At 36.9% G+C, this 22,636-nt stretch overlaps 1 protein-coding gene across 3 annotated transcripts in view; it reads left to right on the forward strand.

Moving 5' to 3' along the window:
• ZFYVE9 (zinc finger FYVE-type containing 9) overlaps positions 1-22,636 on the forward strand; it is a 59,789-nt gene that overhangs the window by 17,514 nt on the left and 19,639 nt on the right. For all 3 annotated transcript variants that reach the window (XM_035538133.1, XM_035538135.2, XM_035538134.2), the window contains 8 exons: positions 5,710-5,814; positions 6,669-8,746; positions 12,573-12,672; positions 15,724-15,900; positions 16,238-16,407; positions 17,178-17,301; positions 19,068-19,190; positions 20,471-20,626. In XM_035538133.1, the coding sequence (XP_035394026.1) occupies positions 5,745-5,814; positions 6,669-8,746; positions 12,573-12,672; positions 15,724-15,900; positions 16,238-16,407; positions 17,178-17,301; positions 19,068-19,190; positions 20,471-20,626 (2,998 nt within the window). In that variant the 5' untranslated portion in view covers positions 5,710-5,744. The remainder of the gene's footprint in view (positions 1-5,709; positions 5,815-6,668; positions 8,747-12,572; positions 12,673-15,723; positions 15,901-16,237; positions 16,408-17,177; positions 17,302-19,067; positions 19,191-20,470; positions 20,627-22,636) is intronic.

Here is a 22,636-nt window from a genome sequence, read left to right on the forward strand (position 1 = left end):
AGAAATTGATAAGTAAAACAGACTTTCTGGATTATGCATTATCTGTGATCCAACAGGAGCTTGAAGATAATCTGACTGACAGATGGCATGTTCCCATTGGCTTTTTGCTGTGAAAGACAGGAGATGACTCTGCAATGGGTGAAAATTGATCTAGGGTTCTGGCCTTACTGTGCAATGGGTGGTAGCCATTATATTTTCTTTTTTGGGATACAAAATTAAAATATTCTGCTACTTAGCATTTTTTGCCTATAATTTGTCTTTTCTGCCAGATCCATGGAGGACTTTGAACTGTGTTTTTGAAACCTCGTCTTGTGGTTTTCACAGGATTGGTGATTTATGTCTTCTTTTGCTTGCACTGGCACAATATCCTCTCTTCATATCGTTCATATATACCAATTTAGGAAGTGTCTCGTTTTTGGCAGCATGTGGCTAAAATCACCATTGAACTTTCTTCCCAATTTGCTCATGTCTTCATATTCACCTTTCCAGAGTTTGAGTTGTGTGTTTGCTCCTCAGCTCCTCTCCATGCCATGGCCTGGGATTGAGCAATTGAGCATGACCTGAGTTGAGCAATAATATTTCATATACTATAAATGATCCTTTAAAAATGTAATTTCAGCCTTTATACTAGGAGAAAGTTTGGGACTAGAATAATGCCAAACCTGGTCCAAACTTTTATAGTAGTACCAGTTAGTTACAATTAAAGTTTCCAAAGACCTGTAAAGGAATAAGTTTGGTTTTATTTATGTTAGATAGTAAAAATATTTAAAATAAATTCTAAACCATGGAGACAATAGCTACCAGACTATTGTAGCGTGCTGTGTTAGAGCGTTTTGTGTTATCTCTTTTGATCTTGAGTTGCTTGGCTATGGAGACTTGAAGTATTACCTCTTAAACTGGCAAATATTTGAGTTGCTGACAACGCATTGGTCAGGAAGCATTGCAGCTATCTTAGGAACATAAGTCCTTGTCCTCCTTTTCTGTCAGTAAGAGGGCAGTAAAGACTTCTGTGGGTTTGGCAATGTTTGTTTTTTTTTACTCTTGGACAGAAACTCAGGAAAAGTGTGTGTGTGGGGGGAATGTTCTTTTATATAAAAATAATAATTTTAAATGTTAGATGTGAGGATCTGCAGCTGGCCTTTTCTGAGAAATACCTACTTGCATAGACAAGGAGATCTCATTTAGAGTGGCTGTCAGCTTAGTGACTGTGAGCTTAAAAATAAAAGATTCTCTGTATATCCTGGCACATCAGTAAGTGAAATAACAATAACGATATAAAAAGTCTCTTCTCTCCAGTTTGGATTGTGAGCATCCATCAGTCTGGATTTTGGCTCGTCGCATACTTATGCACTAGCATTTGAACTTCAGAATTCCTATGGTTACATATCATAGAATCATAGAACAGCTCGGGTTGGAAGGCACCTTAAAAATCACCCAGTTCCAACCCCCTGCCACGGGCAGGGATGCCACCCGCTAGGTCAGCTTGTCCAAGGCCTCATCCAACCTGTATTTGTTTACATGTGGTTCTCATTATTTAGAATTCTTAAAAGTAAAGTATAGAAAAAATCCCTCTATCCTACTGGACCAAAGTTAAACTCACAAATATTAGATGATTCATTCTTAGATAGTACATATTTTAATAAGATAATAATTTCACAGAGTTGTTATGAAGTATTAACTACGTTGGGATTGTAAGGGAGTGGGGATAAAATTCTAAGTCTTGTTTATAGTATGCCTTGTTGTTGTTAGACATGGTTTCCTAAGTCTGAATACTTGTATTTTTAATGGTATAAAATCACAATATTAAATTTAAAAGCCAAACCTTGACTAAAATAAATCAAAATACTAACATTCATTGCGAGCTTCTGTAACCAAAGAGCAACGTCAGAAGCTCACAATAAATGGTATAATCTTGTTGATTTGTATGACAAGCAACAACCAGCTAATATAGGACTAGATTTAGGAAATGCTAGGGCAAATATGACTTAGATTCTACTTGCCCCAGTGTACATGGATTTGAGTTGGTTCTAAATTTCATCAGGCTTTCAGTCAGGTTTCAAATTTGGATGAATGGTCAGATCAGAATTTTTCTAAGTGTCTAAAAACTACACAAAGTCAAAATGTAGTGGTTCAAAGCTACTTAAAAGCATGTTTTGACCAACTGTATAGTCAGCATAGCATTCCCTCCCCATCAACTTGCTTGTCACTGATCATTATCTTCCCTAAAATAAACAAAACAAAAATATCACTGCTTGTAGCCTTTTTCTTTGGGGTCATCACTACTACAGTTTGTGTTTATGGCCAAGTAAATGACTGGATGCCCTTTTTGACAGTGCAAGTGCATGGAAATCTGAGGGCAGTGGTTTCAGACAGTGGCACAGTTTAACTCTGTGGAACACAAAGAATTTTGTGTGATACTTTTCAGTTTTGCTTCCACCGACAAATATTCTTTGCATCATTAACCTTAGTAGTGGGCCTTTGCTAGACTGGAGTATTATTATAATGTAAATTAAGTCCATTATAAGTGGATGTGAAATGATACTGTATTTAGTACAAAAGGGTCTTACTATGGTGCATTAAATTAGGTTGATGATTAGAAATCTGAATGGAAGAAAAAAATCAAGTGAAATATTCTTTGGGGCAGATTCTAATTAACTTTTCAGTACTTGGTATTCACAGAGCTAGTAACGATGCTTCCATCAAGGTATTGAAATGAGTCAGAGGGAAAGGTGTAAGAGAACCTCCAAACTCTTGCAATTTGGTTGTAGTTTAAATGAGTTTAGTATTTGTACGTCTAAGGAGAAATATCTGCTTTTTAATGTTATTTTGGTTTAATTATGTAGTAAATGTAATTGTTTTAGTTAAAGTGCTATGACAGATTTTTAATGCTGTGACTTGGTGGGCAGGTTGGATAGCTTAGGAAGGCCTTACAATAGGTGTCTAAGCGATCAAAGAGTACACGCTGTCAGAGTTAGAGGTCAGACCCTGGCTTTGCATTCTTCAGGAAAGCAAGTATATTGGAGAATGTAAAAGGTTGAGCTTTTTTTGAAATACGGCCTTTGATCGTTGTGCCTATCTTCTCCAATGCTTATGTTACAATACATGCATCTGTGTACAATAGGTGATATGGCTAATCATCTAGATACTTGTCTTGCAAAAGGAGTTGATCTTAAATTATAGAAAAGAGGGCAAATCTGGGAGTTTGTAAGGTAATAACTCTTTTAGCTATGAATTACTTTGCAAATAGTCTTTTTTTTTTTTAGATGATACTTCTTGCGATTTCTAGGTTGCCATTACACTATTTTTTAAAAAAAGCTGGCTGTCTGCATATATCTTTAAAGTATAATTTAATCTGGTTACATCACATCGTGATGTATTTACATTGTAACATGATGTCCTATTAAAAACACCACATGGCAAATTTGAGGTCAACCTAAAAAACTTGAACTAAGCATTTAGTGATATTTTATTGCACGAGTTTTTTGAACTAACAACCTAATCCTAGCTGTTGCCCACAATAACACAAACCTGTATTTAGTGTTGTAATTGAAGATCTTGGTTGATATTTCCCTCAAATCCAGATACTATAAGGATAACATTAAAGTAATCTCTACTTTTAAATTGGAGAGTTCCTCTGACTTGTTTCTTGTGCTGTATCTCCAGTGTAAAGGAGCAGGTTTTTAGTTGAGCTGGAGTCTAGCTGTCAGGTCTAACACTGTTTCTTACTGTAAAAAAGGTTCTCACCCTCTCCTCCTCCATTTCTGTATTTCACAACATTGAAAGCCAGCTCTGAAGAGAATAAGGCTGTTTTGGATGATGTTCAGAGAACAGATCAAGTTGAGGTCGCTCTTTATGGTATATAGGTTATGGCACACATTTTGCAGTGAAAATGTCTTCGCTGGTAGTGAGTGTTTTCAAGAAATGAATCGTGGTGTCTTGTTGCTGTAAGCCTCCAGTAGCGAGAAGACCATGTTCCTACTATTAGGACAAAAATGGTATTTATTATGTGGACGTGTAGAAGGTTACTTAAAGGCTTAGATTTTTTCTTTTCCATTTTTCACTTGTTGTCTTCCTTTCTAGCCTGTGAGTATTATCTTTTGATGAGAGTACTTCTGTGCTCTTTGCTACGTTTCTAGTGCCTGCCTATCATGGAAACAAGGATTATTAAGGCAGGCATTTTAAGAGCTAGCATAACTGAAGTAACACCTGTGTACTCCTTTAACAACTTCGCAAGTATGAATCTTGAAGCATCTCTGGGAAATGAGGAGTGAAACAGAGTACTACAAGCCTAGTAAACATTAAAAGAACAGAAGCACAGAGAGTTTAGGTTACTTGTTCAAAGTCACATGAGCTGATCAGTGGTAGCTTGAAATCAAAAGCTGGATCTTCAAATTGTTACTTAGCTGACTTTGTAGTTTTCTGGATGACATTATTTTCTGACTGATGTTGGAGCAGTTTTGCACTTACCGTTATGGTGATCCTTATGGTTAGACATTAACCATAGTGCAAGGAGGGTTGCACTGGCATCATCATTTGACTTTTAAAATGTCTTAAAGGCTGTTGCTGGCTTTGATTTCTGTTTAAATGCTCAGGTGGGGTCAGTGTTTTCCTTGAATGTAAGAAGCTGAGGCAATGAGGGCAAATGCGTATGACTGGCTTTGATGTTTTCAGTGCAATAGTTTAATATTAGCTTTGCTCATTGGTTACCGTAGCAGTGCTTTGGTAACTACTGACAAAAACTCCTCCTCTTCCCTTCCTCCATGTTCATTATGGTGGAAAGAAAATCTCAGTGGTCTAAATAATACTGAAAATTGCGTTGATATATAATGAAAATAAAAGCTTGAGATATGAGAAAAATTACACTTTTCCTATGTAGGTTGCATTTTACAGATCCTAAGCTAACATTGCATAAGAAAGAACTGCATGGCTTTCATTTTTGTTACATTGCCCTGAAAAGAAGTTTCTAAATATGGAATTTCTAAACCACGGAATTCAATTTGATGTGCTACTTGTTTATATTGTTCTCCTAAATCTTGGGGAAAAACAACAACAACATCCAACCAACCTTAATCTTGGCCTCTCGAAAAGACCTGTCACTAACTGGAAAATGCACTGAGGGAGGCATAGGGACAGATGTGTGTAGTGTTTTGTAAGTTCTGCAGTGTGGAATACATTCTGCTTTGAACTGACACAGATTTGCAAGCTCAGTTTGGTTATTTTTTATTCGTCTGATAAGGTTATTTTCTGTTCCACTAACAGCAATAAGAGCTGTTAAAAATTTCTGTTCTTCTAACAGCATGGAAGAATGAACCTGCATTACTCAAATGTTGCTGCAGACACCTGATTCACATCAACACATCTACATTGTGTGTGGCAGGATTTTTAAAAACATACTCTTACGAATGTTTGCAAATGTTACAAACTTGAAATCTGGATTTTGCTTAAATGTTAACATTTTAAAAATACTTTTATAAACTTGGAGATGATATTAAAATCCAAAGCAAGTTTGGGGAGATTGTTAGTTTGAATTAAGCAAGTTTGATTACACAAATATTTTTATTAACTGAAAATACGTATGCTCTATGAATGTAATATATTTAAAATTTGATTTACAGGTGACTTCTTTTCCCCTTAAATCAGAGTAATATGTGGTGGAACACTGCTGACTTGAAGTGTAGATGTCTGATTGTAATTTGTTCTGTTTGACAGGTTCAGACAAGAATCTGGTGGTCTTTCCCTGACAAATGGAGAACTACTTCCAAGCAGAGGCATATAACCTCGATAAGGTTTTAGATGAATTTGAGCAAAACGAAGGTGAGTCCTTGTGAACAAAATCATAGATTCGTGATGTTCTATAGGGGATGGCACTGAAAAGGGAAAGATCTATGATACAGTTTTTGGTTTTGAATTGCAAATTCAGCTCAGAATTTGTAAAACAAACAAACAACAACAAAAAAAAACATAAAAAAACCCACACCACAAAACCAAGAAAAAATCACACTGTTAATATATAATGTATATATAATATATTAATATATAATATATTAATTCATATAGTGTGTCTTCAGTGTTTGTTAGTAGTATTCTTTTCTGCTTCCATTCATTTTGTTTACTTGTTTAAAAATTTGTTTCTCACTCTTTTCATAAAAAGTCTTCCGTAGAGAAGACTTCTCTTTTATAGAAAGGCTTTGTGGAGCTCTCAGTGACAATATTTTTTAATGACTACTTTTAAACAAATGAAACAAAACGTGTTTATTTTGCAGCTTTTGCCGTTTTGGGAGACTCAAGCAGAGAAATATTTTATTATGTCACATAAATCATATAATGAAAGGTATCATATATGTAGCATTAAAGATTTTGCTTAGTATAGCTGCTAATTCTGTGCTGTCAAAGAGGTTGAACATTTAATAGGAATGGGAGCCTCTGTAGGCATTTCTAGCTATCTAAAGTATATTAATTGATAATTCTAAAATTGTGCAAATTGGGTAGCTCTAATGTTCTTGTGTTCCAGAAACATTACGCGACTAGACTATTAATGGTTGATCAAGGGTGTTAGTTTTGCAAGATGTGTTTTATATTTGGGGCATTCTAATGCAACAGAGTTGATAGAACCTGTAGAGTTAATAGGACAGTAAGCTCTCTTATTCATTATGTAAACAATTTTTCAGATGCTGCTGTTTCACCTACACTGTTGGGTGCAAAGTGGAATCAGATTCTAGATCCGCCTTCTCGTCGTCTGTCATATAACCCATCCGTGGCCAGTGTGAATGAAGCTACAACTCCTAATCAATGTCAGCGGAGAATAAAGTCTTTCTCCTTGTCTCACTCGGTGACGACACCAACAGGAGGAGCGGATCACTGTGCTAACGGAAAGGATTTTAGCATTAGCCCGGAGACTCCAGTCATGTGGATTGATGATCAAGCAGCAGCAGATGATCATTTAATTAAAAGAAATAATAATCGGGATGATCAGTGTAACGCTGTGGAAACAGGAGAAAAGAAATGTGGAACTATAGCTTGCTTGCCAGAAGAGAAAAATGTGCTAGTGGTGGCAGTCATGCATAACTGTGACAGAAGAACACTACAAAGTGGCGATTTGATGGATTGTAAAAATTACAACAGTCAGTCCCTAATGGATACTATTAGCTTTACACTGGATAATGAAAACCGACAAAGTGATCAGTTTAGTGTTACTGTAAATGGATCCATGGAAAAAGATATAGATACAGAAAAGCAAGTAAATCGGCTGTGTGCTGAAGATGACTCTATAAGTCATTTGATTAATGCTTCATCTGAAACCCTGACTGTTGCGTGCCCCTCCTCTCGATTAAAGGATGATTTTAATATGAGTAAAGATTCACTGCTTTCAGAAGCTACAGCTGCAGGGATTAATGCAGTGACTCTTTTACAGAGACCTGTTGATGGTACTGTTAAAATGCAAGAAAATTGTGTATCAGTTGAAAGTTTTACTAGTAAAGCCATTCCTCAGAGAACGGATCTAGAAGCTAAAAACTCTTCTGGTTCAAGTAATGGAAGCTTAGAAGAAGAAACAACCCAACAAATACATTCTAGGCTATCAGGGCTTGTGGAAACTTGTCAACCTAATGTGGCTGGAAGCGGCAACTACAAGGAGCGTGTAGCAGAACATTTTGCCTCTGAGGATGTTGGTGCCATTGAAAACGAAGTCATTGAATGTGATAAAAATCTCAGCACAACTGAATCGCTCAGCATGGCAGAGTGTTGCCCTGAATCTCAGGAGATGACTAATTGGGAACTGACTAGATTGAATGAGATGAATAATAAGCAAACTCTGGGAGAGAATGAAAGACTTTTGCAGACAAAACAGCCTGATGAGGCATGTAGTAATAGTAAAGACGGTGGGGATGGGAAGATGGAGGCAGGCGTAGACTTAAAAGGGACTGGTGTAGATGAGTTTGAAGGGTCCAGTCTCTCTGATACGATGAGTACATCAGCAACAAGCTCTCTGTCTAATGGTTGTGATTCCTATGGAATACAGAACCCAGTTGTTGCTCATGTTCCAAAGACTTTACCCTCCAAGGAAGACTCGGTCACAGAGGAGAAGGAGATAGAGGAGAGCAAGTCAGAATGTTATGCTAACGTTTATGAACAGAGGGGAAACGAGACCACAGAAGGGAGTGGTCTTATTTTAAACAACACTGGTGACCACGTAAAGAAAAATTATTTACATAATCTCTGTAGTCAGGTGCCATCCATGCAAGGGCAAACTTCACCAAAACCAGTGACTAATCTGCAGTCTATCAGTGTTCCTTTTGGTGGTGCAAGACCCAAACAACCTACAAATCTTAAATTGCAAATTCCAAAGCCATTGTCGGACCACTTACAAAATGATCTTGTTCCCCCAAACTGTGGAGGTAATAGTAAAAACAAAAATGTGTTTGGTAAGACGCAATTAGGGGATACCTTGACAGCAGATGTGTTTCCTGGTGAAACATCATTGAATGCCTCTGTTACTGATACTAACGGGGAACATTTAGAAGAATACGAATCTGGAGTCTCTAGTAGTTCGTGCCTTGCAGTAGCCCCAGATAGTCCAGATAATGATCTCAGAGCTGGTCAGTTTGGAGCTCCAGCCAGAAAGCCTTTTACTACTTTGGGTGAGGTGGCTCCAGTTTGGGTTCCAGATTCTCAAGCACCAAACTGCATGAAATGCGAGGCCAGATTTACATTCACGAAAAGAAGGCATCATTGCAGAGCTTGTGGGAAGGTGAGTTCATAATCTGTGAGTAAGCTCAAAGCATATCTTTGTTTATCATGCAGCATGAAATCAAAATAGGACTTCGTAAGCCACTGACTATAGTTAACTGTGACATCTCTTCCTGAAAAAGCTGTTTAATTTGTGAAGGAAAAAAAGTAATTTCTAAGCTTTAATCTATTTAAGGTTCTAATACAGAATAACTATTTGTTATTCATAGCTATGAGAATGATTATGCTGTATGAGCAGTGTATTAGTTGATTGCAATCATCAACATGCATTGGATTCATGTACAACTGCTGTAAAATGACTAAGTGCAGGAAACTAGTTTGCAGAAATTACTTCGTCAATAATTCCACTAAAGATACAGAAACATATTGATGGGAATTGGAGGTGTGCTACTGAATTGCCGGCGTTCTTGGTGATTTAGATGGCGGTCCAACCCTGTTTTTTTAAGCCTTCTTTACTATCTTTTCATGTATTTCTCATGAGAAGATGTGATGTGTAAAGAACATATCTTTTGATCCTGGGTGGTGGGGGAGGGAATGTATAGTAAATTCTCTGTGATCTGATGGATGGACACATGGTAAGAAATTCTGTAGTTAAGACAACCAAAACATAATTACTATATTGGTTTGTGTTGTGTAAGAAGGATTTCATCACTGCATCACAGTGACACCTGCACTGGTTCTACATCTTCATGTTTTGTAATTATTTGTTTCTGGGGGAATGGTGGAAGTCATAGGACTGAAAATTTTTGAATGCAAGCTTTAGCATAACAGATCTATGCTTTTAAGCTTTATTAGGAAAAAGACAAAATGTAGTAGTGGTGAATGTATCTGTTTCATTTGGGAATGAAAATAGCATTTAAAAATAGTTGAGTGGCACTTGGGAAGTCTGCCTCTGCTTTTAATTTCAGGATAATAATTGCAAAATTAATGGAAGATATGAACCTCAGGGGAATGATAGGAAGTAATACACTTAAATTTGGAATTAAGAGGCTGGGGAATGTGTGAACACATCCGTAAATTTTGCCTTATATATTTATGTATTTTCCATTGTCAGAAGAAACAATTATCCTTGATAGAAAAAACAGAAAATTTGTATGTTTTCTTTTTACTAACAACTGAAACTGTATTTTCCACTTAAATATATATTAAAAAAAATCACCTAAACTCTTAACAACTAATGCTTTAACACCCCCAATCAACCTGAAAACCCTAGTAACGTAAAAACGTACTTTGACACTGCTGTGTCATTTCTTTTTGTAGCATGAGATACCGAGATAAATGACTTGGTGATTGTTAATAACAAGACTGAGTTGTCAGTTTTAGTGGATTATGTCCTTCTTCTGCATCTTCCCCTTACTTGGTGCTGGTGAGGCCGTACCTTGCATACTGTGTGTCCAGTTCTGGGCCCCCAGTACAAGAGAGACATGGACATGCTGGTAAGAGTCCGGTGTAGGGCCACCAAGATGGTGAAGGGCCTGGACCACCTGTCCTATGAACAGAGACTCAGAGAGCTGGGACTGTCCAGCCTGAAGAAGAGAAGGCTCAGGGGGGTCTTAGCAATCTCTGTGAATGCCTAAAGGAGGGGTGCAACAAGATGGAGCCGGGCTTTTCTCAGTGGTGCCCAGTGCCAGCACAAGGGGCAATGGGCACAAACTGGAACCCAAGAGGTTCTGTCTGACCATCAGGCAGCTCTTCTGTGTTGTACAGGTGATGGAGCACTGGCACAGGCTGCCCAAAGAGGTCATGGAGTCTCCTCCTTGGAGATATTCCAAAAGCTGCGGGGATGTGGGCCTGGGCCCCCTGCTGTGGGTGGACCAGATGGACCCAGAGTGTCCTTCCAACCTCAACTATTCTGTGATTACTGCTGGCAGAAAGCTGGTGCAGCCTAGGAGGGCAGGGTGTTGATTTTCTGTCATTGTGGCTCTTTCAATATTTAGGTCTTGGGGATTGTTGCACTTGGGAGCTTTGCTGAATGCACAATGTATTGTTTGATAAAACGTCCTAGATTAGCTATTAATTGGTGTAGTCAGTCATTTATTATTAAGACATTGATTTTTCCATGTTCAATACTGAACTTTCAACTGGAAGTTTCTCTGAGAGAACTGGAATGAAAAAAATGCCTCTAAACTATGCTGTGATATTACTGTTAATATTGCCTAGAAATCTTGTGAAGTGGGTTAAGGTGTAAATGCAGAAATCAAATTTTTAAAGTACGTTTGCTTTTTTTTTTTAAATTCATGTATGTGGAAGGCTTGCTTTTTTTGGCATAAAAATGTTAGTATATGCACACTTTTATTTTGTTTCTGAAATGTTTACATTGACATAATTAGGAAATAGTAAAATTAAGTAAAATGAGATAGGGTGAGCTCTTTATACACATTCGATTTCCAGCTCTGACAGTGCAAGTTGGAGCTTATTTTATATGTGTTTATTTAAAACGTTTGCCACTGAAAGATTGTGAAGTTGCCTGGAAGGTGGTCATAATATGATGTGATCTTTAACTTGATTAAAATTTAGTTAGGTTTATATGTATTTTTAAATGAGAATCTTCTGTAGTTTGTTATCTGTATTGCAGAAGCACTGCTGTTGAAATGATGATGGAATAATTAAGGAAGTATTCCAAATTGTAATAACACATAGTTAACTATACATATAAAATCCAACTAAATGTAAAACCTGAAAATCTGTCTTGATGTCTGGACTCATTGGTTGTGCAGCTCTTGCTGTTTCTAGATTTCCCAAATGTGATATTATCATTGTGCATGAAATGAGTATTCAACAGTATCTTCACATGTTACTTGACTAACAACCCTGAGAAAATCTTGTTGTTGGTTTGTTTTGAAAAAAAAGCAACAAACTATTTAAAACAACAACAAAAATTCATTAAGACACCCTGTGTTATCTGTTCTATGTGATTTTTGAGATTGCAAGTGCTGTTGTAGGAACATGTTTGTATTCAAGCATTTGTTTTGGCACACAAGCTGTGCTTATGTTCTATGATTTTGCTTGTTTGAATGAAGCCTCAACGCTGTTTCCTGCCCAGTTAGAGGCAGATCAGGTGAAAAGCACTAGTAATGCAACTGCACCTCTGCACCTAGTTGTCCCTCCAGGATTTTGAACCAGGTCCCCCTTTAGCAGCCACTGTGCATAAAATGCAGTTTCTGATTTCTCCCTAGTGTTGTGATGCTTTAGTGTTTGTAATCAAGTAAATAGGAGGATTTTTTTTAAATAAATGAAGCAAGGTTTCCAGCAGTACCGATGCCATTCTTGTCTTGTTTTATTGAACACTTAAAGCATTTTGATATATTAATGCTCACTTGACTGAGGAATATACGTGAAGAGATTAAATAACTAGAGTTGCTAATATAGATGAATTGCCCTGCTGCAAATAAAAATGATTTATTTGAATTCATCTGTGCCACGGTAATCTATTACATAGAGAAAACTTGTGTATTTAAACATACTTGATTCCAGAAAGTATTGCTCTAAGACTGGAATTAATTTCCAAATTGTTAATTATGTGAGGGATTGTAATGTGGTAGGACTTCATTAACCCATTGTCATCTATGTCAAACATGTTTTAAAAAACACCACCTTAGAGTATCAAGACAACATGCATTATGTGGTGCACATACTACTACTTCATCAGAATTAGTAGGAAGGGAGCCTTGGGTAGATATTAGTCCTGGAGGCTTTAATGGGAAAATATTGATAATTTGTCTCCTTATTTTGCATGTCTAGAATTGTATAGATATTCTCTTATCTGAATTCATCAGGTCATTGCATATTTTTGAATGATGCTTAACTTTTTTCCCCTTTGGTTTCAGGTTTTTTGTGCAGCATGCTGTAGCCTGAAGTGCAAGTTGCTTTACATGGATCGAAAGGAAGCTAGAGTGTGTGTAATCTGCCATTCGGTACTAATGAATGGTAAGTGGAAAGAGAATCTGAAATGCAGAGCTTCGCTGGCTTTGTGTTGGGTTGCAGTGATGATTTTTATTTTTATTTTATAATCACAATATTTTACTTATATGGGTAAGTACACTAAAACAGCCCTTGAGAGATAGCTTGGAATCCCCGTTGAGAGTGAGGATTCCTCAACTAAATATGATTAAAAAAAGGCAAAAACTGGTAAGATTGCCATGAGTTTGGAAACTTTTGGTTGTGAGTGCTATACCAGGTTTCCTGAAACTGTGATTTTGGGTATTTGTATTAATTCAGGAGCCTACTCTCTGTCTTTGATGTCTAAGTAGATAACCTGTTAAGATTCTTGTATGGGGTACTGAAGAGAAGAGTATTGTAGTTGTCCTTCTTTCAGGTTATGCGCAACAGAGAAATTGGGAAAGTACTATTTACCCACAATTCATAGAATCACAGAATAGCCTGAGTTGGAAGGGACCCACAAGGATCAAGGAGTCCAACTCCTGGCTCCACAAAGGACCACCCCAAAAGCAAACCATCTGTTGAGAGCATTGTCCAAACAGTTCTTAACTCCGGCAGGCTCAGTGCCATGACTCCTTCTCTGAGAGCTTGTCCCAGTGCCTGACCACCACTCTCTGGGTGAAGAACCTTTTCCTAACACCCAGCCTGACCCTCCCCTGTCCCAGCTCCATGCCGTTCCCTCGGGTCCTGTCACTGTCCCCAGAGAGCAGAGCTCAGCACCTGCCCCTCCGCTCCCCTCGTGAGGGAGCTGCAGGCCGCCATGAGGCCTCCCCTCAGCCTGCTCTGCTCAGGGCTGAACAAACCAAGGGACCTCAGCCGCTCCTCACACATCTTTCTCTCCAGACCCTTTGCCCTCCTTTGGACACTCTCTAATAGTTTTCTGTCCTTCTTATCTAGTGGCACCCAAAACAGTACACAGTACTTGAGGTGAGGCCGCATTAATTTAATTCAACAGTAATATTTTTTTTCTTTTTCAAACAGATTAATCAGTCTTTGTGTAGTGGTACTTTTAACTAGTAGCAATTCTTCACTGTAGGCCAACTATGTAGGGTGACAGGCAATTGCAGGTTGTAATATCTAGAAATTAAAAGCAAGTCCCAACAATGGCAGTGTTGAAAGTGTGCTAAAATAGTACATTTTTGAATTGGAGAAAATAGCATATTTCAATGTGTACAAGAACAAGGAAGTACACACCTGGCAAAAGACAACTGGCTCCTTTTGGTGATGAGTAGGATTTGTTTTCAGCTGGGGGAAGGGAGGAATCTGAAAATATTTCAGTTGAAACCAGAAGTGTTCTTGTAAAAAGGCATAATAAAATTGATCATGTTATAATGATTTCCTTTTAAAAGCCTTTCTGTCCTTTTGCCAAGATGGATACACATTAATGGTAGCAAAGAGTGACACCACTGCTTGGTTTATTGTAGGGAGAGTGCTGTCTGCATACTGAGGTGTACTTGCCTCTGGGCTACCTCTGTGTTTCTATCCCTACTGCAGTGCTTTGTGGTTACTGGTTATGTACCCTATAGCCTGTTTGTTTCTGTCTGATCTCTCCAGATTCTTGCAGTTTCTTTCTCAGTACAGATATTTATTTTTTTTCACTCAGTGCGGCGGGTTAAGCATCTCTGCAAGGGTTGGGAGTTGGGGTAGGAATGGCACTTTAAAAGTTATTTCATTTGGTTGCTCAGTACCCACTTTGTATTTTAGTGGGATGTTGAGGAAGGGTTGTGTGTTGTCTGACACTTTTCCATGGACAGGCTACGTATTTAAGAAGCTTCTAGTGCCACTTTTGCTGTATTTTAAATTGGTAGATATGCTGTGTTGGCACTTTGCTTGATCAAGAGAAGGCCTTAAAAATGTTCTTTTACCCTGCTATCAATTTTCTAATAATGGGATCCTAGAGATGTAACTTTTTTTCTGCATATTTAACACTCCCTTTTTTGGGGGACTTATGCTTTAGATGAATACGGAATTGCTGTTAAAAATACTTCAATGTAATTAATCTTTCTTCTCAAATGTCAATACCTTTTCCATTGATAGGTATTTCACTCTATTGATTTTGCATATTGATGGAAAGAAGCAGGAAGTTTTATGTTTTGTTGTGTTCTGGTTGTTTCCTTTTTTTTTTTTTTTTTTTCAGTCTTGTTATCTCCATGTTGGCTTTCTGACATTTCATAGCCAAAGGAACCCAAAGATGTATGTGATTTTATTCAGGCTTTTTAGGTGCTCTGAGAATTCAGATGACATGTTGTTTATGCCTGATTGGAAGAATGCATTTATTTGTAACTAACTAATGTGGTTGAAGGTACAAGCACACATTTGAATTTGCTGGTACCTTGCGTAGCTACAAGCCTTCCTTACAGGTGAAAAAGGAGTAGTAACGTGCAGTCTGTTTCACTAGCTCCAGGAGAGGTTTCCCTGTGATGGATGTTGTTGACAGAGGAATTTTGTGTGTTCTAGTTTGGGCAGTTAAATTAAGGCTCAAGTCATTCCTTCAGAATTAATAGGATAAGCTTTCATTTTTTATATATAGTTAGGAATATAAGTTGTTGATCTGTAGTGATCTGCCTTGGATATAAAGAAATGCAAGGTGCTTTTTCTTACATACAAAAGATAAATCTGTTCAAGTGTCCTGTAGGTTATAAAATATTTGTAGAAGGAATGCCTGTCTGTCCATTGTCCATCTGTAACGTATGATGGAATACAATGTGATAAAGATATATCTGAGTTGAGTTCTAAATTGAATCATTGATGAAGAGGAAGCAAAGTGAGGCATAAGGAACTAAGCATCATTCAGGTCAAGTGTACTGTTATCATTTTCAGAAAATATTTGTGTATGAACTGATAGTTTCACTGCGTAGGCTTAGTGCTCTTCCTGCTATGCATTTCGTTGTTTAATTATGCTCTCAGCTTTTAAATTAAGAGAGATGGTCTTTGAAAGGTGTCAGAATTTAGAGCTGCTGTAGCTGAGAACTTAATGTGGTGTTTTGGACTCTTAGGTACTTTTGTCTGTTCATGTTCCTTGTTCTTTGTTTGCTTTAGCTCAAGCCTGGGAGAACATGATGAGTGCCTCAAGTCAGAGTCCTAACCCTAACAATCCTGCTGAATACTGTTCTACTATCCCTCCTTTGCAGCAGGCTCAGGCCTCAGGCGCCCTGAGCTCTCCACCTCCCACCGTCATGGTACCTGTGGGAGTTTTAAAGCATCCTGGAGCAGAAGGTAAGAGTACTTCAATTTTTTTTTCCTTTCAATTTAGCTGTAGTAAGAAGTTGATAAGAATATCTGCACTTCATCCATTCCAAGTACTCTAACTAATGCCAGTTGTGACATTCCTGCCCTCAGCAGAGACATCAGGTTTTTAAGGACAGGTAAACCATTCTCAGCAGAGGAGTGCTCAGTTTATACATGTTGCTACCATAGGCAATGGACTAGGTGGTGTCCTAAGTCCCTTCCAGTCCGCATTTCATTATTTTTAATTTACAGTTTTTCTCTTCTGTGTTCAAATTTTCCAGTCAATGTTGCTGTGAGATGTTAAATACTATTTTTTTCTCTCTAGTGGCTCAACCTAGAGAACAAAGGCGTGTTTGGTTTGCTGATGGGATATTACCCAATGGAGAGGTTGCTGATGCAGCAAAATTGACAGTAGCTGGGACAACTTCTACAGGAACTTTAGCAGTATCACATGATCCAACAAAGCCCGTGACCAACAACACTTTATCAGCAGAAGTAAGGAGACATTATGCTATTCACTGCTCAAAATACCATACCTGTTTTGGTCATGAATATTATATTAGCTTCTGTGATTTCAGGAGGGCTGATGTGGGAAATCTGTTGAGGCTTGTCTTAGTGTGTTGTACAGCAAGCGTCCTCACCTATTTTGACATTTGCATAGTGCTGAAACAGCCAAATAATTTTGGACTGAAATGAACTATTATGAGACAGAGTGCTAAGCAATGTTTGAAGTCTGTGTGCTAGGTGGATTCCAAGTTTTTGGCTGTACAGCCTTGTGTATAAAGCACATTTGTGTAACTCAGGTTTTTAAAAAAGCAGAGTCATGGTCAGTAGGGAGTTTCAAACTGAAGATTGTCATAGCATGAAACAGAAACATACTTTACCTGAGACTTCTCATAAAATGATTTATGCACGAAAACGCAGGTACAATCTAACGGTATGAAATACATCATACCCTGTGTGAGTGGCATTGAGGCTTCACCAAGTTAAGATGTACATTTACATTCAGTAAGGAAAAGAGAATGTGTGGTGCTAGAGAAGGGGCATACAGTCTCTGTCCAAGCAAGCATTTTGGTAATAGTTTGCACACAGGAGTCATCATCATTATCATCTATTTTTAAAGAGCCATATTACTTGATGCTTCTGGTTCTCTGGCAGACACAGAAGTCCTTCACCTACATTTAATAATCTAGTCAGCCAGCTCTTAAATGTTTATCATTATTGCATTTGTAATGTTGTCTTTTGTTATTGTTTGCTTCTTGTAGACTGATAATGCTTCTGTATTCTCGGGAAGTATAACTCAGGTTGGCAGTCCTGTTGGCAGTGCAATGAATCTAATTCCTGAAGATGGTCTTCCTCCAATTCTCATCTCCACTGGAGTAAAAGGAGGTAAGGGAGATAAGTTGATAGCTAGCTTTTATGCTAACCAGTTGCAATTAACCCAATAGTTACTATATTTATTTTAAAAATAAGACAATGACAATATGCTGAATATTTGAAGAAATTCACAGCAAGTACTTGTGGCTAAATGTCATGACACTCATTTGCACTCTTGATCCTTATTAGCAACGAGGAAGAATCTCATGTTGCAATGGAATTACTGTAAGCAGTAAAACACAAAGCAAAAGGAAAATTAACTTCAGTCCAGAAATATGGGCTAATTTCTTCACTAATCGGACTGTGGGGAATGTTTCATACAGAGATACATTTTAATTAGCCTTCTGAATATTCATGCTTCCCTTCTCTGAAATTCTCTTGGAATATCTGTTCTGTCTGAGGCATCCCAGAGCACTGAATGCAACAGCACTATTGCACATCTTGGTCTGCAGTGAAGCTCGTAGTAATTGTGATACACCCTTCCAGATTATCCAAGTGGTGGAGGACTCCGAAAAAGAAAAACTAATTATCAAAAGGTTAAAAAAAAGTATATATTTGTTCATCAGGCAATTGCTCTCCACAGTCTAATTTGTGATGTTCTTTAATATGTTCCTGGGGTTAATTTATTTTTTCATCTTTTTTATATATATATATATATATATATATATATATATTCCTTTTAAATATTTTGCTGGTACAGTGCATTTCTAATGTTAAGCCGGAAGTAACCTTTTACTGTAGGATATTGTCAAAACCAAAATGCAAGCAGCATTTCATTTCAAAACAAATCTGTTCCATCCTGTGTTAGCTGTTCATGTGGGTGCCTGATTATTCATTCTCCTCCACAAAAAGGAGGAGTGAAACTACACTATACTTTTGAGCTTTTATATAGGTAACCTCATGTAAATCATATTTTAAGTGGATTTTGTTTCATGTGCTGTCACATACTGGATTTTCTTGATTTTTCTATGATTCTATTCTTTGCAGTGTTTTACTTCCAATATTCTATTTTAAAACATTCCAAAAACATTTTTTAACATTAGAAAGCAAAATTACCTTTCTTTCTAGATAATTCTAACTGGAAAGGTAATATAATTTTTATCAAAACCTGTTTTTATCTATGTAACTGTTTTTTGTTAAATCTTAAATGCAGAATAGATTATAATCACATGGATGACAAATTTTAATTTAGTAGTCTTATGGATCTAATCATAGAGGGGAACTACAGACATCTTCAAATGTTCGTGCTGGAATCCATTTTACACCGCATTTAGACCTTCTATGATCTGTGAAAAACACTTTTATATGGAGTTTGTTATCCTCCCTTTGTTATCTTCCCATTAGCTAATGCACTGAAAATGTTAAGTTCTGTGACATTGGGGTAGCCCATATGTTGTATTTGTAGTGCAGGACTGGTGGACCTGTGCTTTACTGTGACATAAATAGCAATTGCCAACTTATTTGTCATTTGGGATTTCAGTTGACACCATGACACATTTCTTAATTTGAGTTCCATTTTCTCTTCCAGCTGATACTAAAAAAAAATCTGATTTATAAAACAAGCTGTACTTTTCTAAAGGATGTACAGGTGTTATGCATATAAATGCTATTGAAGTTTGGAAATACCAGCTTAGGAAACAATCAGATCAGCAATACTTAAAGGCTTTTTTTAAATGCCAAAAGGAAAAAGCATCAGTATCTGGGCTAACTTATTATAATATCGAGTACTGTATAACTAAGTTGAGGACTTTACTGTGTGTTTAATTGTTCTTTTATAGACTATGCAGTAGAAGAGAGGCCTTCTCAGATCTCTGTCATGCAGCAACTGGAGGATGGTGGCCCTGACCCTCTTGTATTTGTTTTAAACGCTAATTTGCTGTCTATGGTAAAAATTGTAAATTGTAAGTTTTTTTGTTTTGTTTTTTAATTAAATAAGGCTTGGGATATGAGGGGAAATTTTGTGTATATTATTGCTAGGAACAGCAGCATTTTTATTTGGTAGTGCAGTCTAAGAAAGTGTGCATGGACTGAAAACTTTGTACTTAGCCATATTAAGTTAAATTATATTTTTATTTCCAGTGTTTTGACATTGATACTTAGATATATATTATATATTATATATTATTATATATTATTATATATATAATATATATTATATATATTATATATTATATATATTATATATTATATATTATATATATAATATATAGATAATTTTCTTTAGAAAATATAAACTAGACTGATAAAGCCACCAATCAGTTTTGGAGACAGGTACCTCATGTCCAACTTGGTAGGGCAGAATATTACATCACTCGTTCTTCCTTTGGTTGCTCAACTCATTTCCCTGTCATCCAATCCTGGGAAAAGTACATAAGATCCCATAGTAATATGCGAGTTCTGTGCCGCTGCACATCTCTCATATCCTTTTCTGTACTGTGCAGGCGTGCGTGTGTGTATCCATGCACTGAAGGAGGGAGGAACAATGAGGAGGCATATAGATGGCCTCAGTTATATCTGCTGTGTAAAAAAAAAATTTGAAAAATTCAAAAGGGCAGTTTTGTAGGAAAATGATTTGGTTCTGTGAAAAGTTCATCCAATAAACTAAGATGTTGTTTATAAACCTTTCAGCATCTAGTTAAATAGCAGTACATTTATATGTATGTATTTGGATGAAAGACTTTATTCTAATAGCATAGTATCCTCAATGAATGAATTTTGAAGCCTAGAGTGTGCGTCATCATTAACATCCATGTGAAGAAGAACACAGTGATTGGGCGATCTGCCTCATTAGAAAGAGATGTCACTGTCTGAAACTTGCTTAGCTGTCAGGGTTGTGATATCCACAGCAAACAGCCTGGCCTTTTCTCAGGTTCCTTAATTCCCATTTAAATCCTGCCCTTTAATTTGCATACAGAAACTGTTAAAAGTCTGCTCTGTGGAGTTAATCCCAAAATCTGACCAGGAGCTATAATGTTCTGGCTGTTCCCTAGCCACAAACTGGGAACTGTTGAGCTGCTTTTGGCTTGGTTGTGCTTGTTTGCCAGATTTAGAGCCTAATGTGTCAGATATCAGAACCAAATATGCTGTAAAACTGATTATTGAACTGTCTTTCTGTAGTGAAATTTAGGCATATTTTGTGAAATTCTGATTTTCTGTTCTGATACAATTTTCCTTTCTGCAGATGTGAACAGGAAGTGCTGGTGTTTCACTACAAAAGGAATGCACGCGGTGGGGCAGTCAGAAATAGTCATTCTCTTGCAGTGTTTGCCTGATGAGAAATGTTTGCCCAAGGATATCTTTAACCATTTTGTGCAACTTTATCGAGATGCCTTAGCAGGTAGGAAAGCTATCTATTAAAAGTGATTTCAAAAGGAAGACTCTCCCTGTGACAATTTTGTGTTCAGCAGCCTTTGCTTATTGTCTGCCCTGGCATTTCTGCCAGGTCTTTGCCTAAGAAATTGAATAGAGATAACACATACCTTAACATATTTCTCTACTTTGTTTAGCAGTAAGTGTAGTAGTATACTTAGAAGAGCTCCTGGAACCTGTAATTGCATTGCTTCTAATAATTTGTCTGAAGATAGCTAAGTCTGGGTAGCTTTTTTCAAAGATAAGAAAGAATATTTTGAGCATCACTGTGGATAGAATGTTAAATGTCCCCAAACCAAGTAGCTTAGAAGTTTGATTCCTATAGTGTGTGTTTATTGCCACACTATGGAGATATTATTTATATTGTAAAGTAGTACAGATTTTTATGTGTGTGTGTGTGCCTGGAATGAATTGTAAGGCATTGCAGAAATTATCCCTGAATTTTGAATTTTAGTATCTGAATCACAAGATTGTATTATGTAACCTTTTGCACATCTTATATATGAGGAGTAAATGGGCTTCCACTTTTAACTATTGTTAGACGTTAGAGTTCAAAAACTATTGCAAGTTAAGAAAAAAACAAGTGTTTGGTTCCACTGATTAGAAAATAAAACTAGTTTCCCAGAGGTTAAATTGCATTGAGTTAGGGTTATATACTGAAAGTAACATTTTAAAGGGTTCTGCATGTCATTTGAAATGCCTTTGCAGTGACTGAATCCAATTCTTAACTGAAATAATGAAAAAGATCTTTGTCTCCTAAAATATCGTGATAAAACAAAGGTCATCTTGTCCAGAGAGGTTGCCAGGTTCGGAATGTACTATTATCACATGTCATAATGGATTTCAAATGCACGGAAAACAAATAACCTTCCAAACCTCACTTCATTTACAATGCTTTATTTTCTAATTATGGTGTTACTCAGAGGGAGATAGATACAAAATGCTCTGTTTGTGTGTGTGCATATATATTTTTATATATGCAAACACATGTGTGTACACAGATATAAATGCAGCTAGGTGTGTATATTGCAATGGTGTTCTGTATAATTACACTACAGAAATACATAATTTATAACTTCTACATAATGTATTTGGAATTCTTTTTTTTAGTGCTCTCATGATAGTAATTTGATCTCTTACAATTGCAGTTGTGCAAAGAGCTGCTTGCTATTGTATGATTTTTAATCAGATGCCAAACTTCACTGCTTAAGGATTACACACTGTAATGTTGTTTTGATAGTGTTTGCTCTGTTTTGTGTTTCAGACATGTAGTAGAAATAGATACTGTATAGCAACTCAAGGTGTGTGTAATACCAAACAGCACTGAAACTTTCATAGATCAATGCATGTCAATAAATTCTGCAGCATTTTGTAATGCACAATCTCAATATGCATCCTCCTTTCCTCCTCTTTTTTTTTTTTCCCCAAGTCATGTGTGTTTGAGAGGGAGAAGTATATATTAATGTATTTGCAGCTCTGGCAATTTGCAGTGTCATTCAGCCAGAGAGACAGGATATGGTGCTGTAGGGTTTCACTTTGGTGGTTGTAATCCCTTGGAAGCTGTTAGCAGTTTGAGTGCTGTTATACACGCATCCATGTTTCCAAGTTTGTTCATTTCAGAGGTATTGCACCTCTCCTCGAGTTTAGATGTTAGTTTAGAGTTTAGACATTTAGTGCAAATGAGAACTCCCACTAGAAATTAGGAACTATTTGAAACTGCCTCACAGTCTCATTCTTCACTATATATTGGTTTAAATTTATTTTGCCATGAGGACACTGAAATAAATTCTGACATTTCTTACTTATCTCCTCTAGTAAATGTTTATTTAAAAACCGTCATAAAACAAAAAGACATATTATTTTTTATCGGAATGGAAACAAGACTTGCATACAGTGATATTGATTCTGTTTTGGAAAAGGTTTGGTTTTGCTGCTGCTTTTGTTTAGAACCAGAATATATAGCATTCCCTCCCCTTGT

This window comes from Cygnus atratus, chromosome 8 (genome assembly GCF_013377495.2).
Source record: "Cygnus atratus isolate AKBS03 ecotype Queensland, Australia chromosome 8, CAtr_DNAZoo_HiC_assembly, whole genome shotgun sequence".
In the NCBI taxonomy this organism is placed as follows: domain Eukaryota; kingdom Metazoa; phylum Chordata; class Aves; order Anseriformes; family Anatidae; genus Cygnus; species Cygnus atratus.